Source organism: Apteryx mantelli, chromosome 4 (assembly GCF_036417845.1).
Source record: "Apteryx mantelli isolate bAptMan1 chromosome 4, bAptMan1.hap1, whole genome shotgun sequence".
NCBI lineage: Eukaryota > Metazoa > Chordata > Aves > Apterygiformes > Apterygidae > Apteryx > Apteryx mantelli.
Window position 1 is genome coordinate 29,896,751 of NC_089981.1, and position 24,746 is coordinate 29,921,496.

A 24,746-nucleotide genomic window follows, 5' to 3' on the forward strand; every position below is an offset into this window, starting at 1 on the left:
TATCTGTATTCATATTTGTCAGGAAAGTAAAAGGGACTGCTTTTAAGAATAAGATCTGTGAGGTCAAGCCACCTGACCTCACAGTAACACCTATTTAGATGCTGCATCTCCTGTAGCAGTACACTTTGTGATGTTCAAACAGCAGTTGCAGTTGTGCTAATACAAATAGCTTCATTTAGTAGTCAAATTGTTACTTAATAATAGCAGTAATCATTGTTAAAATAACCCCTTTTAATGTTAATAATCAAAGAGTTTATTGAAACTACAGATTAATAATTAAGACTGCACACACGTACACTGGCTCATATACCCTGTGTTTTAAAAGAGCAGCATAGATTCACAGCAGCCAAGACGACAAGTAAAAGACAGAGCATTGGAAGAATGGCAACAGGAGATAAAAACAGATATTCATGAAAATGAAAGCTTCAAGTGCTTCTGCTATTGTCAGCTTGCTGGCCAGTGTCAGGGTCTGTGAGGCTGGCCTGCCTCATCTACCATGTTAAGTATATAAGTAGCAATATCATCTTCTGTAGGCGCATCTGAAACCACCCAAGAATCACTTGCCCCAGTCACTTGCAGACGGCAGACAGGACAGCTCCTATGACGACCACTCCTGTTAGGAAGCCAGAGAAATGAGTATTTTTCATTTATGATCTCTTCCAGGCTGAAAGAGCCCCCAAAACCCTAAACAAAACCCCCCAGTGTGAACTTCAAGACTGGACAGATTAATTGGATTAGATCACTTACAGCTTTTTTTTTTTGTTTAGACTTTTTTTTGAGAGGAAGACTGGCCAAAAATTTTGAATGCAATTCTAGTTTTTGAGTGATAAATATGGAATCATGTTCCTCAGTTATTCAGAATCAAGTTTGCTCAGGTTAAACAGAATACATCTAGCCACCTGTCCAGAAAGTTTAAATCAAAATCCATGGTCTAAGCTAATTCTTCATTTCTTCAGACACTCAGCTGAGCTACCTTAGAAACCAGTCCCCATAAGTTTCCTATGTAAAGAGAAAGAAGAATCTTCGCTGGGTCCCATTCAGTCCACTGAAGTTTGAAATTGGCCCCTCAAGGTTCCATTCCCCCTCCTGCCCCCCCACTAATTCAGGGCTCCCCAAAAATATGCTTCTAGGCTCAGAGCCTCTGTTAGGTGTGTAAAGAAGAAGGGCTGAACCTAGATTCAAAAATCAAATACCAAAAAAACCTGGTATAACTGGAAGCTCACTATCAGGTCTGTTGATGCATTAGCCACAGCAGAACGTAATCCACTCTCCAACAGAATAGCTAAACTAACCCCTGTAATGCTATTAGATGTTCAAAAGTCTTCCCAGAAAAGAGAGATGACTGCTTATACACTGAGATCCAATGGTTTTTACTAGTGGTATTCTTGTGGAAGTGTGGTATTACAAGAGTAGCCTCCATGTTAAGCATTTGAAAAAGTCACAAAACAAAATTCATATGCACAAAATATAAGACTGGAATGTTAAATCATTTGCTTTAACTAGCCAAAAAAGCCCTTAACTGAGAATATCTGTATCACCTAGGGCTAGACTGCCAGAATACCTGCCTAATCCCTGTAGGTCTTCTTTATGGCCAGTGGAGAGAGCTATGTTCCTCCCCAGAGCAATTTTTCTCTCTCTTAGATTTCCAACAGCTAATGTATCAGACTGATGTAGAAGCTGAAAAGCTGTTCAGTTTAGTATTAGACTGAACGTATATTGTAAATGGATGTTATACATAAATTTCAAGGCATTGCTATTAAGAAGAAATCTTTTCCTAGAAAAACTCTGATACATTTAATTAGCAAACTGAATGGTATTTGTTTCAAGTAAAAGCATATCATATGCAGAAAAACCCCTCTGATAGTTATTCCCCAAATAGTAGTAAGATGGTCCAACTTGCCTTTACATTTGTATACTCTAACAAACTATTGATTCATTTTCTTTAAAAGAAGCATTGTATGAGATTTTGTGAAGTATATCAAGAGGTTAGCATAAGTGTATATCCTCTTTTCTCCAGTTTTCGAGCAAGAATACAAGAATTATATTTTATGATAATAAAGAGGTAAGAAACTACAAAAAAATGCTGAAAATCATGTTCACATTTTTTTCCAAAATGAAATTCTGCATAAGATGCTTACAAATTCTGAAATCCTTCCTTCCTTCTGCTGCAATCTAATTTTATTCAAGCTTCTTATCTATCATGTGTATATTATCTGGTAAATATCTTTAGACATTAAATTATACAGGAACTGAGGAATGTCAGACCAAACTCGAACATGTCAGACTCCCAGTACATACTATAAAATAATGAATATCCTTTAACATGTATTACCATTTATCAATGCATTTCTGGCAGAAGCTGTGAGCACATGGCAAGATCAAATCAGCACGCCCATCCATGCAGATGCAACATTCCTCTTCATCTGTCAGCTGTTTAACCCTGCACAAGAGAAGACAGTATTTTCTCCCAGATTACTAATACATTTTATATTTATGACCTGATCAGCTAAGATATTCCTTCTGTTATATGACTAGACTAGTTACTACATTTTTCATAGTAACTAGTGATGGACAGAAGAGAATACCTGTGCTTCTCAACAACAGAAGTTTAATTTTGTGGATGAAGTAGTTAGATCATTCTGGCCCTGGCCTAAGTCAGGAGACACAGCCTTAAGCTATCAGCAAACAGCAGCAAATGAACTAAAATTTAAGGAAGAATATGCATTTATTTTTTCCATCAGGTTGTGCTTTTGGTATTAAAAAGGGTTATGCAAAATGTTTTTCAGAACAAGAGGGAAGTGTGAGAAGTTATAACTGTTATGTATCACATGACTGGGCCAAAGAATGGAAACACTGTTTATATTAAAGGCAGAAGAAATCTGCCTTCCTTTGACAAAGTGCCAGGCTAAAGTATTTGAGAATGAACTTTGTCAAATTTCTGTGTACTGGCTTATATCCTAGATAACGTGACAAAAACACATCTGTTAAGAGGATCACTACTAGATTGCCTGCTCACTTATTTCACATGCAATCAAAATGCCAAGAGCTAACTAGTTATTAGATTTAGAAGGCTGGTTTTAACTTGAAATACATCCATCTAGATTGTTCCTCCAAATTAGGATTCTCTCCCAATGCTGACTGTTACTGCAGCTTTTCCAGCTAAGTTTCTAGGTGGTTTGTTTGGGGGGGGGGGGGGGAAGGTGTTCAAACTTTAGATCACTCACTGGGATAGCCATTTTCATTTTATCTATCTGTCTCTCTATCTTTCAAATAATAGCTCACATATCTATATCTAACATTCATAATGGTAGCATCTCAGATGTTTGTATCATCAAAATTTCTCAAAAGTGGAAAAGGTGCAGAAAATCCTCTACTTTCATTGACCCAACTAGACATATAAAGTTCCCTAACTTTATAGTCAAGACTCACATCCAAGACAGCCAGCTAAGTGCCCTCAGAGAGTACAGGATTTTCAAAAATCCTGATCTGGGGATTCCTTCTCTGACTAGGGGAGCAGAGTAGCACTGTAGAAAGCATGGCATTTCAGGAGAGGCTGGCCACCTTAACGACTATTGACTGAACAAGCTTTTGCTTAGGTATCCTGCGAGCTACTCAAATACAGAACAAGTTTATTAACTGTACAGATTAGCCAACAGATTAACCAGTAGTTAACATGCTTTTGTTTTATTCTTCAGTAGGCCCTTGGGGTTTCCTTTCCAATATGCTTTTTGAGAAATTACTTTAGATTGCTAGGAGATTTTCTGTACAAATACAGATGGTGATTCACATATAGTGAGGACCACCGCTTCCAAAAACTAACCTGTTGATTAGCCCACTATGTTCTTTGGTCTTGCTCCCTTCTATTTCCCTTCCCCACGCAACTCTGAGTACTTTCCTTTGACAATACTTCAGATTTTGAGATTTGTTGGTGTATATACAGGCAATTATACTTAAAACAGGCACGCTGTTTATCAACTTTCTGGAAGCCAAGGTTTAGCCATAGGATTAAGTTGCTGAAGAAATGATAAAATACAAGGGTTACAAACTAAGGAAATGCTTGTCTCTTCAATATCAGGAGGAGTAAAGCACTTACGGATATTTTGGAACGCTCTGTTTAGGAAGTGGATGTTCTAAAGAAATGGGATATTATTCCAGTGGAAGAAGTTAAGATAAAAAGAAGAATGAAACAGATAATATTTGCTATTTTTGGACAATGACTGCCAGCTCTCGCAGAGCTGAAAAACATCTAAAGGTGAGAAGAATTTAGGTAAATGTGAGGATTTCACAGAAAAACAAAACATAAGATTTCCTAGGTATAAAATACTTAAAAGAGCTTTAGCCTTTATTTATTTTAATGACTTGAAAAAATGGGATAAAATACAACTGGACCAAGCTAGCTCACTAAATTCCAGCATATTAGAAAAGTATATTAAAAAATGTTATTGTCAGTATTATTTTTTGTTATTGACAATATGTTATTGTCAGTTATTTGTCAGTAATACCACCTCAAGCAATTAAGTTTAAAAACACAAACAACGGGTGCTCATCTTCCCCATCTCAAAATCTGAAGATTGAAAAAGAAGTTAATCTAGGAAATCTTGTATGTATTCATCATCTTTAGCAATACATGAGCTTGTTTTGCATAACAATCTGTTTGTTTTTAAGTAAAAGGACTTTTCTAGATGTATATGTGCACAAAAGTACAACCATGCATCTTTGAGAAAGAGCAGGGAGGTATCTTTTTCCAAACTTGCCCACGATTTGCTACCTAATGCTAGCATTTTAATAATTCAGGACAGCCAATAATTTAAGATTATCCATTCCCAAACAAGAGAAACAGGAAATAAATGGAAAGAGCATATTCTGCAAGGCACTTGACATACAAAAATCAGGGGGCTTTATTTTTTTAATAACAAGATAGCCAACACCTTTCTCGTTCTAACAGCTGGAGTTTGACATTTTTAAAGTTAACCAGCTTTTGAGCTAACTAGCTCAATAACTTGTTTTGTTAAAATTCCTGGCTATCAGTTCTTCACTGAATGATACTATACAGAAATACAGCATGGTTTCACAGAGAACTACTCCCTTTACTACTTTTTCCTCTAAAATTTACCTCAGAACTAAATTAGAACTCTGAACTAACTCAGAAAGTCAGAAGTAAGGCATTACCAAGAGCAACATTTCCACATAGGGAAAGGGTGAGAAGATTCTTGCTATTACATTCAGTCTGAACTGAAGTCATTGCAGGTGTTGACCTCAGTTTTTTGCTTTTCCTCTTGTTAACAAAGCAGGATGTCAACATGTGTGAGACAGTTCACATTTTTCCAGTCTTGCCAGTTAAATTATTACTGTAACTGATGAGTTTCTAGTGGCAACAGATGGAAACTTTCACATGCCAAAATGTAAAAGAGGAAGAGAAAGTTTAAGTGGAACAATAACAAAACCTGTTTAAACAAACATTGTCAAAACCCATAGATTTGTAGCTGCAGCTGATTCCATTTCCTCCTGTTTCCTTATTCAAGAGATTCAACATATACCAAGTTTATATTAGAGCTGACCACTAAAATGCTTGTTCTGAAGCTGAAGTAGCCTAGCACTGACAGAAATTCACCCAAGTACATTGTAGCTCTCTTGTTACAAAAGAAGGTGTGCTATTAATATTTGCGATGATTACAAAGTCTGCATCTGCCAACCACATACAGTTTTAACTACATGTTTGTAGATCAGGTTTTACACATAACTTCCAAAATATTTATGTTGTAACTGTGGTCAGAAGCTAAAGTATATCAAAATACCTTCCCATCCATAAGCTCGCCTGACAAGATGACACAGACGTCAAACACTCAGCAGTTTCTTCAGAAGCACCACTCCGTGCAAGAACTCCTGCTGCTTGACTGGTGATGTCTTTATAAAGTTGAATGAACTGATACAAGTTCAAGATTCTGGAAGCTTCCACAATGCCACTTGTTTTATTTATCTTAAGATACAAGAAATATTAACAATTATGCATTAGATTTGTATTTGACATTGCTGACAATTTTTTATGCACTGCATTTCTTGTCAATAGCTACTTTCTCAAGGGCCCATCACAATTTTAGCAGATCTGAATCCACTTCAGCAGTAGGTAAGATCTGCAAACAGACCTCCTTTCCATTCCATTAAGAAGAATATCACAGTTAGGACTACATTTTCATGACAAGACAATTACTGTCATTATTCGATCAGATTAAGTTATAAGCAAATAGGGACCTGATGCCTAGAAACTGGGTTAATGTTAGTACAAGAAACAGAATGATCAGTTATTTCACATTTAGAACTTAAATTGCCTGCAATAATGGTTGCCTTAATGAAAATCTCGTCTTACTATCCAAAGAATAAACAAAAGCTCCCTTTAAATATACACTAAGAACAAAAAAGTTTGAGAGTTAGCCTAACTCAAACTCCAGATTAAAATTGCTTAGTGGCTTCAGGATCATCTGAAGATGTTACTTGATAGGATATTGAAGGGAAAAAGTCTCCAAGTTAGAAAGAGTAAACTAGTAAGCTTTGTCATGGTCTTCAAACTAATAATAAGTATTTAACTTTTAGTCTGGCTTTCTTTAAAAACAAACAAACAAACAAAAACAAAAAACCCAAGCTGCATACAGTTATGCTAGTTCAATTAATACTGCTTGAATCTGCTGGCTAATTTCAACTACTATCAAACTACACAGTTCCCAGTTTGTTGTATTATTTGATTTCCATAGCTTCACCTCACAAATCACCTTAATTCATAACTAGCGAGGGAAGATGTCATTCCTTTAAACTTAGTCATGAAAATGTATCTGTTAACCCACTTTTTACAGAAACCTAGAATTTAGGCTTAATTCATCTCAAATAGCATGTTAATATATCATCTGTATCAAAGTATATTTTCAAAAAATATCTAACAGCTGTTGGATTTTACCAGTAAAAGCGACCTCCCCAAATATCTGCACACAAAAAAAATCAAGTTAAAGTTTTCAACAATCTTACTTTAGTACAGACTATCCGAACAACCACTTTCCAGAGAGCAAAAGAATCAGAACCAGGCTGCACTTCAAATAACAGATGTTTGTCTTGTCCAGAAGCCAATTTTGCAGTCCTGGAAAAAAAAAAAAAAAAGTCTACCATCATGTGCTAGACATGCAAAGATGAGTAACCTCAGATATTCTGTTATTATTTATTGTTTACCCATATGCTTTTTATCCTTAAAGAGGTTTTATCATTACTGCCCAAATGGATACATGAAATTTAAGGGTAGTGACCTCCTTTGTGTGTCCTTCACTATAAAATACATATTTCATTTCACTTTAATTTGCACAGTATATTTCACAAAATGATGTGCAAGCCTTCTGATCCACCATCAGCAAACAGGTATCCTTTATAGACATTTTCATTTATATATACATTCATTGTTTATTAGAGTGATCATGCAATCTTGTAGTCCAATCTAACAAAGTATTTACTTAGCATGTATGTGAAAACCATGCAAGTATCAACTCATGCAAATATGGTGTATTTTTGTTAGTATATATTAACAGTAAAGGAGTAAGCTTCAGGTGACCCAGACTTTTTTTTTAAGGAACACAGACAAAATGATCTATTTCATAAGAATCAGAACAAGATATTTTACTTTCAGGCTGAAGCAAACACTGTAAAGAAATAAAAACCTTGAATGACAGCGATATTTTGGAGTTAATCATACTGAAGTATACTCAAATTCGCAGGTAGAATATAAGGTAATGTTCTTCAAAATCCATTTATTATCTACTCAGAAGACAGCTACCTGTTACTACACCTGTTATTGAAGGTGCAGTAGTCATTCATAAAAGCATGACACTGTACAAAGCAATTTCTAAACTGAATATAAATTCACATTACAGTTAAACATCAAACACTACCAAAACCTACATGCTACATAACCCCTTTTGAGCATGTACTTTTCCCCTTGGCCTCATTATATACTACAAAAATTGAGTGAAAATGATAACTCGGCTGTTTTGTTGGCTTCTTTTAACTACCAATATATCAGTCAAACAAAAGGCAAGCTATAAAAAGCCTTACTTCCGCAGCCTTTTGTTTAGAATTATCTTGGTCAGTGGTTTCCAAACACTGAGGCAGGTCACATCTTTAATGAGGAACACGCCCACAGAATTGGGAGAGAGAGTGAGAAACAGTTCTGTCTGAGGTGGCTACCTCCCCAGTGTAGCTGTACTGCTCTTTACAGGGGTCATATTGCTACTTCCTGCCAAAGGTGATGTGCAGAGATGAAGCAGCATTGCATCTTTAGGGGGTTGGTGGAGGGGGACAGGGAAGAGCATGTGAGATAAGTAACACGACCAAAAAAATAGTGCTAAATGTCTACCTCTTGTGAACTTATGAGACAGGAGCAACGCCTGCTGGAAGAAAAGTACTGCAGAAAAGTGACTTTAAGGAGGAGAAACTGTTCTGTTTTTAAAGTGTAATTACAACCATTATAGAAGCTTTAAGAACTGAAAGGAACATCTGAAAACCAGATGCCTAGTTCTGGTTTAGCCAGCGCAAGAGAATATACTGCACACAAGCTCTCTTTAAAACATAAAAGAAAAAAAAAAGTAAGGCTTACACATCATTAAGTTCAGCTACTCTTCCCAGAAATTCTTCATAGGTTAAGAAACCACTTTCTCGAACCAAAGAGGCAAGCTTTGCTACTTTTTCTGGCAACTTGTTAATTACAGTTTGTGTCTGGTTTGAAATTTGTTGACCCATGGTGAAGTTCTTCACCTCAGCTCCATAGAAGAAGGAAGTTCTCATTCACTTGTAGAGTCTCTGCTAAAAATATTTTAAAGAGTAAAAGTTATATTTGTGTGTTTTATGAATAACTGCTCTCATTTTCTTCTTTTAGTTTAAGAGTTTAGCTACCCCCTAACCAGTCTAATTATTCTAGGCACAATTTGAATAACAGTCAAATTGGAAACAAAGCAGAATACTTGGAAGAAACTGGGATGTGGCATTAATAATTTGAAAACTATATTCTTTTCCTTACAGCATCATTTGTATTAAATAGAGATCGTTTACTCATACAGATTTTTCAGCAACTCCAATACACATGTAAATACATCTGATGTAATGGAAAAGAAAATCACAAGATGATGATGATTTATGACAATCTTTGATCTTCCTAAAAAAATCTTCTTGTGTGAAAGTCAAAATACTCACAAATAAGCATATTAACACCTGGGTGTACACAGCCATTACAATATGAATTAGGTTTTGTATATCAACTGTCTGTCAGATCAAAAGATTTCTCATAACATTCTTAAAACTTGTAAGATAAGAGACTCACATCAATCTAAATCAATTCAAAAAATCAGTGAAATTAGCATAGTCCTTATGTGCACAAAATCTTGAACTATTCAAGAGAAGATGCTATTCTGCAAAATTTTCTGCAAGGACATGAAATTCATAAACAAGTTCCTGCAAAAAAACCCCTCTGTACAGCCATGTTTTCCACTCTAACCATCCTGTCAAGCCTCACTGGTTGCCTGCTCTCAAGACTCAGTTGTAGTTTGTTTTACAGTACTCACTAGGTCAAACCTCTCTAATCTTAACTGTTTCACCTTTCCTTTACATTCATGTTTTTCCCCGAAGTCTTCAAAAGATTCTTCCTTATATCTTCTGATTCCAGAAAAGTCTTTATCCGTTTCCTCCTCTTGTTCCCTCTCATTCGGCACTTCCCAAAAACTTCTCTTTGCTCTTTAACGGGCAAAGGCAGGCAAATTAATTCTGCCCACGCAGAGTTTGACACTTGTAGTGACAATCAGTAGTTTCGCTTCCTTTAAGACTTCTACAGATAGAAGTCCAGAATGGCAAAACTAACTGCAGAATATCAACCTTAGTTCAAATAATAGATAATCTGATTTGAGGTGCACTACAAAAATCTTATGAGAGACATCATTCAAAAGCAGAATTTCATTCTGCATGTATATAAAGCTACATTTGTGCATAAACCTCCCCAAGAAAATAGCCTACAACTGTCAAGAATTTCACTACCATGCTGTAAGAACAACACTGCGCGAGTCACACAATGAAAAAGCATATTCTTCTTATCCCACTATCCTATGAAATATTCTAGTATTTTACCTAAGAGAATTAACTTCAAATTTAATGTTTTAATTTTGATCAATCTCTGTTCTCAGAAAGATGCACTCCCACAGAAATCACTTTCCTCCTTCCAATCTAGCCTCCAGTCTTTTCCTCTCAAGCTCTCTAGACCTTGCATTTGGCATACACCCAGAAGATACCTCTGAAATACAACCTTTCAACAGTATAACCTTTCATCCTTCAAACACAACCTACCTCATATCTTCCATTTTTTGTGCTCCCTCTAATTGCTTCCTGAGGAAGCAAAGTACCTTGTGAGCCCACTGAACTAATAACTAATAAAATTAAATCACAGAATAGTTTAGACAAAAATAATCTAGCTCATATTCAGAAATACTAGCACTAGTGTTTGTTTTCCTATTTTTTTCCAAGATCAAAAATCCACAAAACAATTATCAGAAAGATCACAGATAACGTAGGCATGTACCACAGGACAAAATGCAGGACAAAGTAAAACACCGTGAGCTCGGCCACAGCCAGTACTACCACCAAGCGGAGCAGCCAGAAAACAGGGCGGTAGGGAAGAGCCGACCACACCAAGCGTTCCGGGGAGGGCACAGGTTACCCGTCGGGCCTTTACCCTTGCCCGTCCCTCTGAAATCGGCGCCGACACCGAACCCCACGCTCGGCCGCCAGCCTTGCCCCTGACCCCTGCCCGCCAGGGCGCAAAGGCCGTTTCCACTTGACCGTTTGGCCGCACTTAACGGCCGCGCAAACAGGCCGCACGCGCAAGCCTGGCTGCGTCACGCCCGCACGTGCCGGCGCTGCGGGGCGGGCGCCGTTGCCCCCCCCCCCCCCCCAACAGCCGTTACCCTGCGGGCGGGTAACGGCCGCCCCCGCCCGCGCCCTCCCCGCCGCCCCCGGGCACGGCAGCGGCCCTGCTCAGGGCGCCCGCGCCCAACGGCTGCCCGGGCCCGGCCTCTCCCCCCGGGGCACCCGCCAGGCCTTCGCGGAGCCGCGGGACGGTTCCCGCCAGCGCCCTCACCCCAGCGCCCCGGCATCCTGCTCGCCGCCGCCCCGCCGGGACCGGACGGGACCGGAGCGGGCGCGGCTCCCCGCGCGCCCCGACACTCGGCCAAGGGCGCAGGCGCGCGCTCCGGGGCTCGCGCCGCGTCGCGGTGACGCCACGCCGCGCTCCGCCGCTGTTGCTAGGACACCGAGGAAGCCGCCTCGGCGCGGCGCGGCGCGGCGCGGCAAGGGGGCCGCCGCCCTCCCTGGGCGCGGCAGGCCGGGCGGCCCCGTCCCTGCCCTCCTGCCCTGCCCTCCTCTGCCCTCCTCGTGGCGGCACTAGGGCGGGGGAGCCGGCGGCGGGAGGGAGAGGGAAAGTCGCTCTCGACCTTTTCACACACACAAAGAAAAAAAAATAGAAGACTAAACGATAGCAAGCAGTTTAGGAACAGAAATCCTGGAGCATCCTGGAGGTCACCCACATCCTGATGCATCTAGAGATTTTTTTTAATTTAAAGAGGAGAAAAGGAGTAGTACTTCCCCTTCCTGCCCACTTGTGTTCACACGTAGACACGCGTACTTCCCCTGCGGCCGCCACCCCCACCTTCAGCCAGGGCTGGGAGCCTCGGTGGGTTTCCTGCAGCCCCGCCACCCTCTTCACCTAAGGTCAGCAAACATCTGCGGCCGCGCTGTGGGAATGCGAGTGGAGTTACTGTCAAATGACGCATACAAACTGCGGTCTCCTGTGAGGTGGGGTGAATCATTGGTTTAAGATACGCTCAAGCATAATGTCGTTTCTGAGACATCAAGGAACTTCGTATCTTTTGAGAAAATCTGGTATTAAAAAAAAAAAAAGCAAGACACTTCAGAAAAGTTGGAGACATAGTGAAGAATTTCTCTTAAATTTCTGCAGTTAAGGGTTTAGGTTTCTGAGACTTTTTGTCTGGAACTTAAATATTTTCTCCTGTTTGCTTCATAGTGGCACATCAACATGAATTCTGTTATACAGTGAGCAAGAACATTCTGCACTTTCCAATTTGAATATATGAGTGGGTAGCACTCATTATATGCATACCATCTCAGATGTGGTACTTGCTGACTAGTATTTTTCTCCCAATTGTTACCACAGAACTAGTTGTTTATTGCATACAGAATAGTGTAGCAGGGTTCATTTTAGCCTTTGTTTCATACAGTTGGCATAAACGATCTGTAAAACCACGTACCATACAGTTCTTCGCTGTTGTGATTATGCACAGAGAGAAAGACAGATGTGGGGCAGCACCACGATGTCGTGTTCTGGCTGTAGGTGAGAGTCAAGGCCCGTATTTCCAGGAAGCTGTAAATCGGCAGCTGTGGGCCATATCAAACTACATGCATTGGCCAAGCTTCAATGTGCAGGTCAGGATGAAAGCTATCTGAGTTTTTAAGTAAATGACAAAAAGATTTACAGGTTGAGGCAATCTCTTATTATATGAACAAGAATAGATGGAAAACGTAAACACTTCTGGGCACAAAAGCCATATTTAGATATAAAACAGAAGCAACAAACTTCCAGCCTAAGAGGAACTAGAGAACAATTTGCTGAGTTTCATCAAGTGTTTGTGAGACAACCTGAGAGAAAATAAAGTTAGTACCTGTGGAACAGAGGTAACATTAGTAGGGGAGTAAGAGAGGTGACAGATAATTACCTCTTGGGGGTAGGGAAAAGAATAGGAAAACAGCTACTTCCTAAAACATGAAAAGGATAGAGGGGGAAGGGACATTGTAATACATGCCAAGAAAGTCTGTAATTACCTGGTGTCCGTTAATGTTGTCTTGCCTCCATCCTTAAGCCCGTTTTCTACTCTAACACCACCATGACAAGCGATGCCTGTGACCTTTCCTGTTGGCCTTATTCCTGCTCTCTGCTCTTCCTCCACACGTGGCATAGTGTCACCCCCGCCATCGGGAGGCGAGGAGAGCCGCGTGGGGTTCCTGCGGTGCTCACCCGCACCAAGGAGACAGCTGCTCAGCTGGCGGGTCGGCCGTAGCTACTGCTCTCCTCTGTGGCACATTATCATGTGCAAGATGAGGGACATCACCCACACCCACACCCACACCCCTGCTCTAAGTATGCTCTTAGCAATACACTAAAATTTGCTGTCTAGGGGAATATATAGCCACTGGGACATTAATAAATGCATGTGAAACAGAAAAATGAAAGTTAAAAACGCAGTACCCTACACTGTAGAAAGCACTACTTAGGCTAGCAGTTCTGTTGCTGTTCTATTTCAGACTGTTCTTAAGCTGCTCGATCTACAGAGAAACTTACTTCACCATAATAACCTCCTTTCACATATTAAGTCATCCAAACCATTTATTCATGAAAATATTTGGTAGACTGCTATTGTTGATCTCCTATATCAGCTAATTACTTCTGTAATATTGAGGTTATATGATTTTTTCCTGTGAGACAATTTTAATGAGAAAAACATTGTCCAGACAAACATATCTACCATACTTTATTTTCTTACGAAATACTGTAAACATCCCATATCAGTTGAGATCTTTCTTATGAAAGCCACATTTAAATATACACAAAAGACCTTAAATATAACTGTTGAGAAACAGTTCAAGGGTTTTTTTGCCTGTCAAATATCTGAAGTAGAATAACAATAGATTGTAATAAATTAAAAAGTAAATTATGATATAGTGAAGGTATCTAAGAAAGTTATTAATTGCTGAATATATATAAATACCAGCATCTTTGTACCCTTCATTGGGTATTTGAATGACAGTGGGTTGATCCATTGATTTTTTTACTCATAAACAGACTTCTTCTGTTTGTAAACAGACTTCTTTTAAACAGTGTGCAACTACTCAATGGAAATAAATAAATCTACATGAGTAAGAGCTACAGCAGCAACATTTTATTTTAACCATTAATTTAGCAGACATCCTCCAGCCGTATAAAAAACTTTTCTATTACATATTGATCTGAATTCTATGCAAATAGTTACACACTGCGTCTCATTTAATAGGATATTCCTAATTATTTCTTTATTATTTAAGATGAAAAATGAGCTGTACGATGGCTGTTTCATTGATTTCAAGTACATGAGATACCACGTTCCTTGCAAGAGCATTTATAGCTAAAAAAATCTAATTATTAAAACACCAAATTTTCATATGTTAAGACAGAGAAAACATTCATCCATCTGGCCAATATTTACAGTCACCCATTTTTAAAAGCATTGCTAATTTCTGCGTGCTTCATTTTAAATGTCTAATAAGAAATGTATATTCCTCCTCTTAAACTTCTGCTTCTACACATTTTACTGTGGCCTCAGGCTTGGTTTTAGACTCTTCTACCTTTTTCCCATTATTCTTTGTTTCCTTCTCAGGTGTTTTGTCATTTGTCTTAGCCTCTTTGAGAGCAGTAGTTTCAACCATTTCTTTTTGCTGATTCTTGTTTGAAAACGGGAAGGTTTTCTTATACCTTTAAATAGAAAAAAGGATATTATAGCAGAAGGACTGACATAGTTTGGTATAATCACTGAACAAAAAATACAAAATAGCTAGAATTAGTTTCCTCTGTCATATGCAAGCAAAAGTTTCACAGAGAATAGTGGCATGATAGATCAGCATAGAAGCAATTTGCGTTTTAAAGAAATATTTTTGATTTTGTGTTTTTAAACAGACAATATATTCAGGATTTGTGGTACATAATGATAAAGCTATCTGGTCTAGGATGTTAGAAATGCACACAACTTTTTAATATGATTTAATGATCCATTATGTTGAAGATCTGTATGCATCACTCAAATGAGCTCAACAATTTTTTTTTCTGAACATGATCATAGTCCAACAATAAAAATTTTTACCATGAGTCTGACGTAGAAAGAAACAACAATACAACTGCTTAAACAGATGTATATAAACAGGTGCACACTTCAACGCTGCCATTTTGGCAGACTTACAAGTGTCCCATAGTAGGTATGATTGATTAAACAAAGATGGGCAATATTTCTCTTCAGTTTCTTTTTTTAAAGCAGGCAATAGCTACAGCAACAAGTTTATCTGTAGAATGACAGGGCTTAAGATTTTGTTCTTTGTTTCTATATGGTTATATCATTATCATTAAATCTCTGCTCTAGCTATATATGTAAATATTCACTAGTTGTAGTCAGTGAGTTGATTCAGTTCAAGAGAAAAAAGAAAACCTTACTTTTTGATATAGCAGACTGCTAGAACAACTGAAATAATGAAGAAGATCACTGCCAGTACAAGGAGTGCTGTGGGGATACCTAAAGATAAAAGTAAATGAGGTAACTATAGAGATTTTATATAGACCTCATTCTGCCTTTCTCATGAATATAAATCCAGACTCTGCTAATAGTAGCCCAGTGTAAGAGGTACATAGACATACACTCACAGAAGAAAAAAGGTATGATGAATTACAAGAACACAGAATGCTTTTCCTCATATTTAGTATACTTCTCAGTTGCTGTAAATTAGGATTACTTATTCACACCTCACATCTGGAGAACAGCAAATCACTTCTCTCCTTAAAACTTTCTTGGCTGCTTTTTATTTTTTAGAGCCAGCTGAGCTTTCCATTACTCTGAGCACATGGTGTTTGTTAGCTTTCTCATTAACCATTATGAACTTCATTCCATATTAAAATGTGAACAGAAAGTATAAAATCATATTTAGACCTTATTTCTACTTTCCAATTACTAAAAAAGTTATCTGCATTATAAACTTTGCCTTTACAGAACTGTACATTCTTATTCTGCTTGCAGGTTCAGCTGTACAAAAATGGATGGCTAGAGTAGCAAACATACCCATTAAACAGTTTGACTGCTAAGGTCTATGTGACTAACTAGCTTTCCTGGTTAAATAAGTAATGTATATGGCCTTTACCTCCAAAGACAACACCATCATTCTTAAAGGCAGCATGGGAAGTGTAGTTAGGAAATTCAAGCGGTGAGTATTCCTCTGGAATTTTTGCAGTAGTTCCCTCTGTTGGTAATATAGTTTCGGTTACACATATTACACGAAATTTCACATTTTTCAGGGGCTGTTCTGACACAGTTGCATTAGGCACTGCTGTGATGTTCTCAGTCAAGTCTGAGCTTGAATATGTAGATAAGTCCGTTGGTTCACTTGATGAAGGTGGAATGGGTGTAGTTGGATCTGGTTTACATGAATTAATGTGAACATCTGCAGAAGGGAAAGGAAATGCATAAGAATTGTGCTGGATGTTAGTTTTGCACTTACTTAAGGTAGAGCACACCTGTTTATAGAAATTGTTTCCTGGTCATCCCCTTAAGAAAATTATTCTTTGTTTAGTCACGACAGCCTTATCCAGATCAGGGCATGCCTATTTCAAACATGTGGCTAAGACCCTGATTATGCACATTCTTAATGTTACTCACATAGTTAAAGACCTTTCTGGGTAACTGTGACCCTCATTTTACGGTTGCATACCAATGACAAGATTCCTTCTGAAAAGTACTTAGAATTATAATCTATATAACAAAGGATAACATAACCTCCTGCAGAGCAGGAGGCTTACCTGCAGCTCCAAGCTTCAAAAATATTTCAGTTATATAATGTGTTTTAAAATAAATATGATTATTTATAAGTTTAAAACATATGCATACGCTGCTGACACTTGGAACACTACATTGATTTCCTGGAAACAAAAGTAGCCATAAAACTTTCAAGTAAACCAGACACCAGAGAGACATGAAAAAGTGACACAGTTCTAATGGGTGCTAAAAAGAAACTAATTTCAGGCATGCTCAGGAATGCAGTTATTTAAATGATGTGAATATTGTCTCTATAAAAATGAGGTTGCAAGTGGAGCTTTATATGTAAATGGAAAATCTGAGTTCTGAACCAGGCTTCTGTGAAAATGTGAAAATTCATGTTTCTAGTGGAGTTCTATATTCTGAAAAGCTATAAACATTTCACTAAAGTAACAACCAGATTACGACATAAATAACAGGGGAAACGACGTATGTACTGTTCTCCAGATGAATCCCTGTGGGGACTCTGATGACGCAGTTTCATTCACAGAATAAAAAGCTAAATGACAGAGGCTTTTTACTTTTTCCACTATAGTTTCAAATGATTTTTTGCATTACAGCCACAAATAAAACTGACAGGAGAATGAGCTTCCGCCAACTACTTTGGGTAAGAAATGTCTAGAACAGGCAACAGTTTGGCTATTAAGATAAAGAAATGCAGAATCATCACAATGTTAAATATACATTACTTACTCTAAGTTATTTTCAAACCATTCAGCAAGCTTAACTTTCTCCATATATGAAAACAGCATAATTTTCTTGAATTAAAGCAAAACAAAACAAGTAATTTACCAACCTACCCAATATTTCTGATGCAGAATGTTGCATAATATATTTAATGCATTGAAACACCATATTGTAAAGGAGCAGAGGTAATAACAGTACAAGCAGAAACAGCTCCTTTTAAAGCATGCCAACTGGGGACTAATTCATCTATGCATCCATAAAAAAAAGCTATGAACTGTAAAGAAAAAATAAGTTAGCCCAATCATGTCATTTTTAACTTGACAGGTTAAGTGGTAAGTTCATTTCTAATGGTGCTTTTTCTCTCCAGTGCTCTCTTATTAGCAGTCAGATACTTATATTACCTACCCTGTTTCATCAAAGTGGCTCAGGAACATCAACAAGTCTCTCTAGCCAAGAAGTGGCCTTAACAGCTTTATCCTCAAGCTTTTCATCAGCTCAGAGGTACATGGTCACCAGATGTGAGGTGATGGGGCTATAGAATGCTAGCAGGAACACAATACCTCTGGTAAGTACTTCAGTTAATACTACACATTAAAAACAACACTGATCTCTTAGGTTGAGAAGATGTAACTTCCATCAAGCCCCAGGTTCCACTGCTGTATCTTCCAATGTCATCCATGGGGATGGACAGTCAAGAAGAAGGAGGGGGAGGGCAGTTCTTTTCAAAAATAGCGTGATGCAGATTAAAGTCTTGCAGAGGAAGTTATATGATTTTATTAATAATAGATTGGGAATGTTGTTGGTTTTATGGATGTTCACTTGTGCTAGCTTATATTTTAGTGTAGCTTAATGCATTAAATTACTTTCTTTTCAAAAAAGATTCAACCTCTCCTCAAGAACCTCAAGACACTCTTGGTCTTAATGCAAAAATACACACATGCACACAGACACACCCTAGTTATGAATTTGAGAGCGCTGCTGTTTTTTAAATCAACGTGCCTAGATAATCAAAATATATTAGAAGTATTGTACTGACACAAGAGAATGGTAAAAGCATCTCTTTTTCAAGAACTGTAATGGCAGCACCAAGTTATTAATTTGCATTAACCAAATGGACCTATGTACATTTTCTGTTTGTATTTCTTGGAAACTTTTTTCCCCAACAGGTGTAGATACAATGAGACAACATCTAAGATCAAGGAGAAAAGAGCCAATAAATGATAAGAACTCACTCGTTATGTTTTTTTCATGAAAATCTGAAAAAAATCAAACTAAAACATTAAAAATGTAGTTGTCATGCTTGCATACCTGAGGAATTGAAGCAGTAAACCTTGAATGTTTTAAAGTGTTCAGCATTCCATGGTACTAATCCAACATTGCCCTTACCACATTTCTTGTTGGATGTTATCCGAGGAATGACAACCAATCCATCTTTCACCCATCCATAGCTACAATAAAAAGGATCAATCCTTTTAATATTGTATTTGTTCACAGCTTCACACTGTGTGAAGGAGTGCATTAAAGCTAATCAGATACTAATTGATGTCTCATACCTGCATGTTTCAAAGCCGTGTTTCAATGCCTTTTCAACCTGGTCTTTACTTGCCAATTGCAGATTCAGCTGACTGCATGCGTTACTTGCATCTGAGAAATTCACTTTGTCCTCAAGATAAATTCCTATGCCTGCAATCCTGCAAGGTGAAAGCATGGAACCTGTAATTTAGACATAAATATTCAAGGTTAGTACTTGAACATTAACATTTATTCCTTACGTTGGATTTAAGATCACGTTCAACCGAATGGCACATCATTTAAAGTTCCTAGCTTAAGGACAGTAGAAAACTAACTTCTAGCAAGAAGGCTTTTAAAAGAAAACACTTTTTCTCAGCACAATATTCCAGAATTTCAAAGGGTTTGACTATTATTAGATTAAGAAAATGCATATACAGTTGGCTTTTGAGTCATTACCCGCAGTCAACTTATTACTGAAGATGCTGTCATTTGTCATACTCATTTATGCAAAATGGGAAGAGTAATTAGGCAGTCCCCCCCCTCCTTCCTTCCCCAATAAAAATAACAGTTGCACTGAAGCACTGGTTCTTTCAGTATACCAGTCTCACCAACATGAGTTCTACCAAAGGTGTTATACATAATTTGTCATAGAATGAATAAAACCACAAGAAAGTATGCCTAGAAAGATTTTGTCATAGTTCCTTATTCCTCCTAAATTTATCTTTTTTTTCTAGTTTGGCATCATGCTTTTTTTCACCAGCCACTATCAAGTGTGATAGAAATTAAGTTACTTTGTTCAATTTACTGGGAGTGCTTGGCAGGCAGGAGAGGAGTAGGAGAAAAGGAAATAGGTAAGGTGAATTTTTGGCACTTTTCCCAATTCCTCCTCAATAGAAGGTCCATCCAGGTTCTTCAGAGAGCATACTATCGATATCTGCCCCAGGAGAGGGAATGCATAGCTTAGGTCTGATTATACCTGCTCTACTTCCTTAGCCTGTGTTAAGCACATAGAAAAGAATTCAGGATTTGACCCAGGAAAGGGGAAAGGATATTACTTCTTTTTATCAATATTTCACCAGAAGCATCTACTGGAAAATGATTTTTTTTTTAGTTATATACAGTAATTGCCACATTAAATGAACGTGGAGTAACCTGTATCAAGAAATCATCTCAAGACAACTACATATAATCAGGAAGAAAATTCCCATAGCAATGCAAAATAAAATCAAGAAAAAGACCAAAATGCAACTAGATCCACTGGACATATTTTTGATGTTTATATAGGTTTGCAAACATTTCAGATAACCAATACCCACAGCTGTTGCTTGTTGAATATCCTTTTCTGTCTGTGTGACCATCAGGTATGTACGCTAATGAATACTTCATAATATCTGGGCATCAGACTATAGGCAATCCACAAATTCTTGAGGGAAAATGAAGCAGTGCCTGCAGATCTACCCCATGACTTCTCAGCAGTAGAGGTTAAATTGAATTTTATGAACAAAAAGATAGAACTGGTGACCAAGCCACTCCCACCATGAGAAGGTATAAAGATAAAAAGTTGACTAAGCTTGAGTGGAGGGCCAAAAGTAAGGCAGGCTTTCCAGTCCTGCTGCCATGGGTATGGTGGGGTTGGTCAGCAATACTATCAAGCCAAATATCTCCAGTGTCCACAGTGTTTTACCAGTTTTGAATTTAGGATTCAATGGCCTAAGCTGGACTTGAATGCCTGGCAGGGCAAGCATTGAATTGGGTGGATTTATCTCAGCAGCTATGGAGGCTGTGGGCTCCCATTAGCACTTCCTGACATGGAGTAGAGCCAGTGAACACCTGAGCAGTCCCCACAGCCAAACCACAGCTGCATCTGACCAGGACACAAAACCAGCCAGGCACATTGCATGAAGAACCAGAGATGCATTGCTGCTCAGTGAAGATATGTATGTAGGTATCAAGGACCTCAATCTATCCAAGCAGTCCCAGTGTGAAGATGATTGAGTTTTACTGTCAAATGTCTTTCTTCCAGCCAGCCTGCTTTCATGAATGCCCTCGTGTATGTCTTTATTTTGGCCAAGGTACTTCTGCATCAGACAGATGCTCCAGCATTTACTTTTCTTGATTCCCTTTTGCTAACAGGCCACTCTCCCTGCCTTCTTGAGAATTGTTTCTGTTTTCCTGAATAACTCTATTTCTCAGCTGTTAAGGCAGATTCCACTATTCCTCTTTCTTGTTTTCAAGCCACTTTTCCTGTAGGATTTATGCCTAATTCCTTTCTTCCCTTCCTACTTTTTATGCTCAGACTTCACTCTTACTGTTTACTTCATGAATTATTTTCCTATCTTTCCTACTATAAATTTTTTTTTAATCTAATGTTGAGGATGAAAGTTTTTTAATGACCTACCTTATAAATTTCAAATAAAGCTGAGCAACTGATTGAATGGAATTTCTTGAAACTTTAGAAGGTTGTCTAGATACTTGTAAACTGTTATGACCTTTAGTGATTCAATTACAGGAGGAATATTTTTACATGAGAGTTGTAAAACAGATACCTAGCAAAATGAATATAAAAATTCAGTACCAGAAAACTAAGTCTTAAGTGGTAAGAAAAGCAACTGTAGGACATGGGTCAACATTTTATCTTGGAATTCCCTAAGCATTTAACAAAAATAGAGAAGTAAAAAGAATGTTTTGGAGAAGTTGTTCTTTGGAAAAGTAGCTTCAATCTAAATTCCAGATAGTTTTACAATGTGAGGAAGAAAGCCAGAAAGAGAACAGTAGCTTCTTCAAGTCTTTTCATCACTTCTTAAATCACCTCTGAATTCTATACTAAATAAGACTGAATTTGTACAGGAGAGAGACTAATTCTTTAAAAGCGTATTAGCCTTTTGGGTCTGCAAGCTGTGCATACCTGTCTGTTATGCTTTGCTATTTAGTTAATCTTACAACAAAGAAACATCATCCTCGTTATTTGGGTCTTGTATGACAAATCTGTTTTACTGAGTAATTTGGGAAAACCTAGACAGAAGAGTCTTACAACAAGACTCAAAATTGTCACAGAACAGGAAGAAAACTGTTCAATTTTTGCAAGGTGTGAGTATTAGCTTTATTGTGCATTGGTTCTCTTCTTGCTTTTTTGGGAAGCTGTTGCTGCTACCTCCTTGCCTTGCCCCAAGTTCTCACTGTGATTTGCTAGAGATAATTTCCTTCTGCTGATGTCAGGGAGCAAGCAAGAGTGGGGCTGTGCCACAAGGGAAGACAAGCCAGGAGCTGAGGGTGACTACAGCGCAGGCAGGACAATGTCCTCACTGACCAAGGTGCAGTCCCACAGCATCTGAGCAGGGCCAGGTTGGTGACAGTGACAGGTTTCACCAGCAGCCCCAGACAGAGCAAGGTAGTGAGTCAGGTCCAGGGATCATCCAGAAACTCCATTTGGAAGCAGCAGGAGACAACACTACCTATAACGCATGTCTAAGGTCCATCCTGGAGATGAGGCTACCTACAGTGTAAGTCCATGCAGGAAGCCCAGTCAGTAAGCCAGGACAGTAGCAGTCAAGGCTGGGCACAGGCACACTACAGCACAGCTCAGGCCAGTACTGCACATCAGGCCTGAGCTTAACTGAAGCTCCTGGACCACTGAGCAGAGGGTGCGTGGATTGGTGCCCAGGTGAGGCAGGTACCCAGTTAAAGGGGGTCCTGACAGCTGATAGCTGAAAGGGATAGTCTAAGACTCAAACTCTTGGTTTTCCCAGTGAGAATTATTCAATGGCTGGGATTTCTAGAGGAGACCACTGTTGTTAGGCACTCCAGTCCTGGGGAGTTTTAGTAGGACTTGAGTTGAGCATCTAATTCCCTTAGTCCAGATTTCATTTAGAAGCCTCTCAATAGATAAGAAAATCAAATCTCTTCAACTTTTTTTTTTTTACATAGATAGAAAAAGCATTTACTCCTTTAAAATTACAGTGAAACATCTGAAAAAAAAGAGATTATCCCTGATGTGCACTGAGTATCTGCAGATATCCTAGTAGCTACTGGGATAGTAGGCTACTAGATTGTTTCAAGTTGATTATTGTATTGAAGTTGAATGAGAAGACATCCAAGTTTCACTAAACATATAGAAGAAGAATTGAAGATGGTTTTCAGAACCTTAGAAATCCCCCAAAATATGGGCATATAATAATGCTTGGGGGAGGAGGGTTATCTAAGAACTGTATGAGAAAATTGATATTGATAGTTCCCTATGTTAATTTTTCAGACAGTTTAAATAAAATAGGAACTTCTGCACTGTATTAACCAGAGACAGGCACAATTGCCCTGACAATGAACTGAAAAATTCTTGTCCTAAATTTCCTTCAGTGCTGCAAATCAAGACAGTGTCATGATATTGCCAAATCAGAGCAGAACAGTTTGCATTAAAGATAGCATTTTATCTCTGATGCACATAACTGATTTCATGCATGTCCTGCTGAGAACTATGCAAAAGTGCTGTGGTATCTTAATATAAAATAAAATCACATTTCAGCAGATCTGAACTTAATCCTCTAAGCATTACCAAAAATTAAAAACAAGCAGTTCTGTAGCATTTGGGAAGCACTTAAAATTATCAAGTGATTAAACTACACAAACAGTGAAAGATTTTCCCCATTTAATAGAGTACTTTTCATTGCACTGACTTCTGAAATCCCTGTGGTTTCATATGCCAGCAAACGCATTAACACACACACTCCCCACCCCTCCCCCATTTTGTTTGCAAATGTAGTTAATTTTTTAAAGTACTTTACTGTTAAACAGGGAGACTTTAAAAAGTGGAACTTTACATACCTGTTATAAAGTAATTTTGAGCCATGAATGTCATAACCCACACCAAAAACACTGCTGAGGTAACTCCAAAATAAGTTGCCATTTTCACCAACTTGGGTAATTGAGAAAGCCAGGGTCTCCTGTACTAAGGAGAATTAGAGTATGGGTTACTGTCAGACCACCTTTGAGATTGCCTTTGTGATGACTTCTTGAAAGCAACTTCAGCTGTCACTGCGCTACTTCATAGAAAGGAGGTCAGAGCAAATGCGTTGACTATCCCACTCAAAGGTGAGGTCACTAACTGGAAATCCCTAATCTCCCTCTACATTTTCTTTCATGTAGGGCGCTCTGGAAAATTTAACTACTGCTGACTCAGAAAACACAGCTGAGGAAAAGAGATAAGACTGTTAGACTGCTAATTCAGTAAACACTTTGAAAAAAGTTTTTCTTTTGCTATTTTTTCCTGTTTTACTGATTAACAGCTCATTACTCATGTTGTCTATTCAGCTGGTAAATAGAAAGGATTCTCTATTGTGTCACAGCATGCCAGGCAGTTATACAGAGAATCAAAATCAGAATTTTTCTTTTGGTGTGGGGAGAAGGGTTGTGTACTTTTACTTTCCTTTGCCTTAGAGTTCCAATGCAAAAATATGTACCGTAATGCAGAGGTAGCTTGATACTTAATTTCGAACAGATTTGGAGATATACTACCATAAAAGGGATTCCCTGCGCAACTGCAGGGACAGTGGTGGGAGCTAGTCACTTTGCTGCTCCCTTTTGTGAAGTTCCAGTAAACAATGATTCCAACAGACTGATTCAAACCATGGATGATCTTGGCAGCTATAACTTAGAAGACCTTCAGAAATTCTTAGCAGAGAAATTTTGCAGAGATTCCAACAAAGAGAGCAGGAATAGACTTCAAGAGATCAGCTAGTTCCCTTTACAGTCAGTAGGATCAGCTGTATTTATGTTATTCCTGACAGATATTTGTCTAACCTGTTCTTAAAGACTTCCAGGGACAAATTCTTAACATTTCATTAAGTGACCTATTCTAGTGCTTCACTG

General features: G+C 38.4%; 2 protein-coding genes across 5 annotated transcripts; both read right to left on the reverse strand.

The window, feature by feature from the left end:
* Window positions 1–210: 210 nt before the first annotated feature.
* Window positions 211–11,567, reverse strand: RNF141 (ring finger protein 141). Of its 3 annotated transcripts, none has more exons than XM_067296123.1 (6): window positions 11,542–11,567; window positions 8,627–8,829; window positions 7,015–7,123; window positions 5,796–5,977; window positions 2,333–2,440; window positions 211–613 (listed from the first exon to the last, which is right to left on the reverse strand). In XM_067296123.1, the coding sequence occupies exons 2-6, from the start codon at window positions 8,812–8,814 to the stop codon at window positions 463–465; spliced, it is 738 nt and encodes a 245-aa protein (XP_067152224.1). In that variant the 5' UTR covers window positions 8,815–8,829; window positions 11,542–11,567; the 3' UTR covers window positions 211–462. The 3 variants fall into 3 exon arrangements, with proteins under 3 accessions (XP_067152224.1, XP_067152223.1, XP_067152222.1); XM_067296122.1 differs by lacking the exon at window positions 11,542–11,567 and adding an exon at window positions 11,150–11,240; XM_067296121.1 differs by lacking the exon at window positions 11,542–11,567 and adding an exon at window positions 11,150–11,240 and having other exon boundaries at window positions 8,627–8,832.
* Window positions 11,568–14,006: 2,439 nt separating this feature from the next.
* On the reverse strand, window positions 14,007–23,974 carry LYVE1 (lymphatic vessel endothelial hyaluronan receptor 1). 2 transcript variants are annotated; one of them, XM_013957813.2, is made up of 6 exons: window positions 23,703–23,974; window positions 18,929–19,088; window positions 18,762–18,823; window positions 16,018–16,317; window positions 15,320–15,398; window positions 14,007–14,590 (listed from the first exon to the last, which is right to left on the reverse strand). In XM_013957813.2, the coding sequence occupies exons 1-6, from the start codon at window positions 23,782–23,784 to the stop codon at window positions 14,404–14,406; spliced, it is 870 nt and encodes a 289-aa protein (XP_013813267.1). In that variant the 5' UTR covers window positions 23,785–23,974; the 3' UTR covers window positions 14,007–14,403. The 2 variants fall into 2 exon arrangements, with proteins under 2 accessions (XP_013813267.1, XP_013813266.1); XM_013957812.2 differs by having other exon boundaries at window positions 18,684–18,823.
* Window positions 23,975–24,746: the final 772 nt, after the last annotated feature.

Bases quoted from the DNA above. Each gene is read 5' to 3' on its own strand.
- RNF141 (XM_067296123.1), bottom strand. From the start codon at position 8,814: ATGAGAACTTCCTTCTTCTATGGAGCTGAGGTGAAGAACTTCACCATG. The intron at 5,978-7,014 runs GTAAGATTGTTG...TTGTATCTTAAG, and splicing joins TTCGGATAGTCTGTACTAAA to ATAAATAAAACAAGTGGCAT. The intron at 2,441-5,795 runs GTATTTTGATAT...TCTCTTGTGCAG, and splicing joins GCGAGCTTATGGATGGGAAG to GGTTAAACAGCTGACAGATG.
- LYVE1 (XM_013957812.2), bottom strand. From the start codon at position 23,784: ATGGCAACTTATTTTGGAGTTACCTCAGCAGTGTTTTTGGTGTGGGTT. The intron at 19,089-23,702 runs GTATGTAAAGTT...TCTAAATTACAG, and splicing joins TCAAAATTACTTTATAACAG to GTTCCATGCTTTCACCTTGC. The intron at 14,591-15,319 runs GTAAGGTTTTCT...TTCTATTTAAAG, and splicing joins GCAGTCTGCTATATCAAAAA to GTATAAGAAAACCTTCCCGT.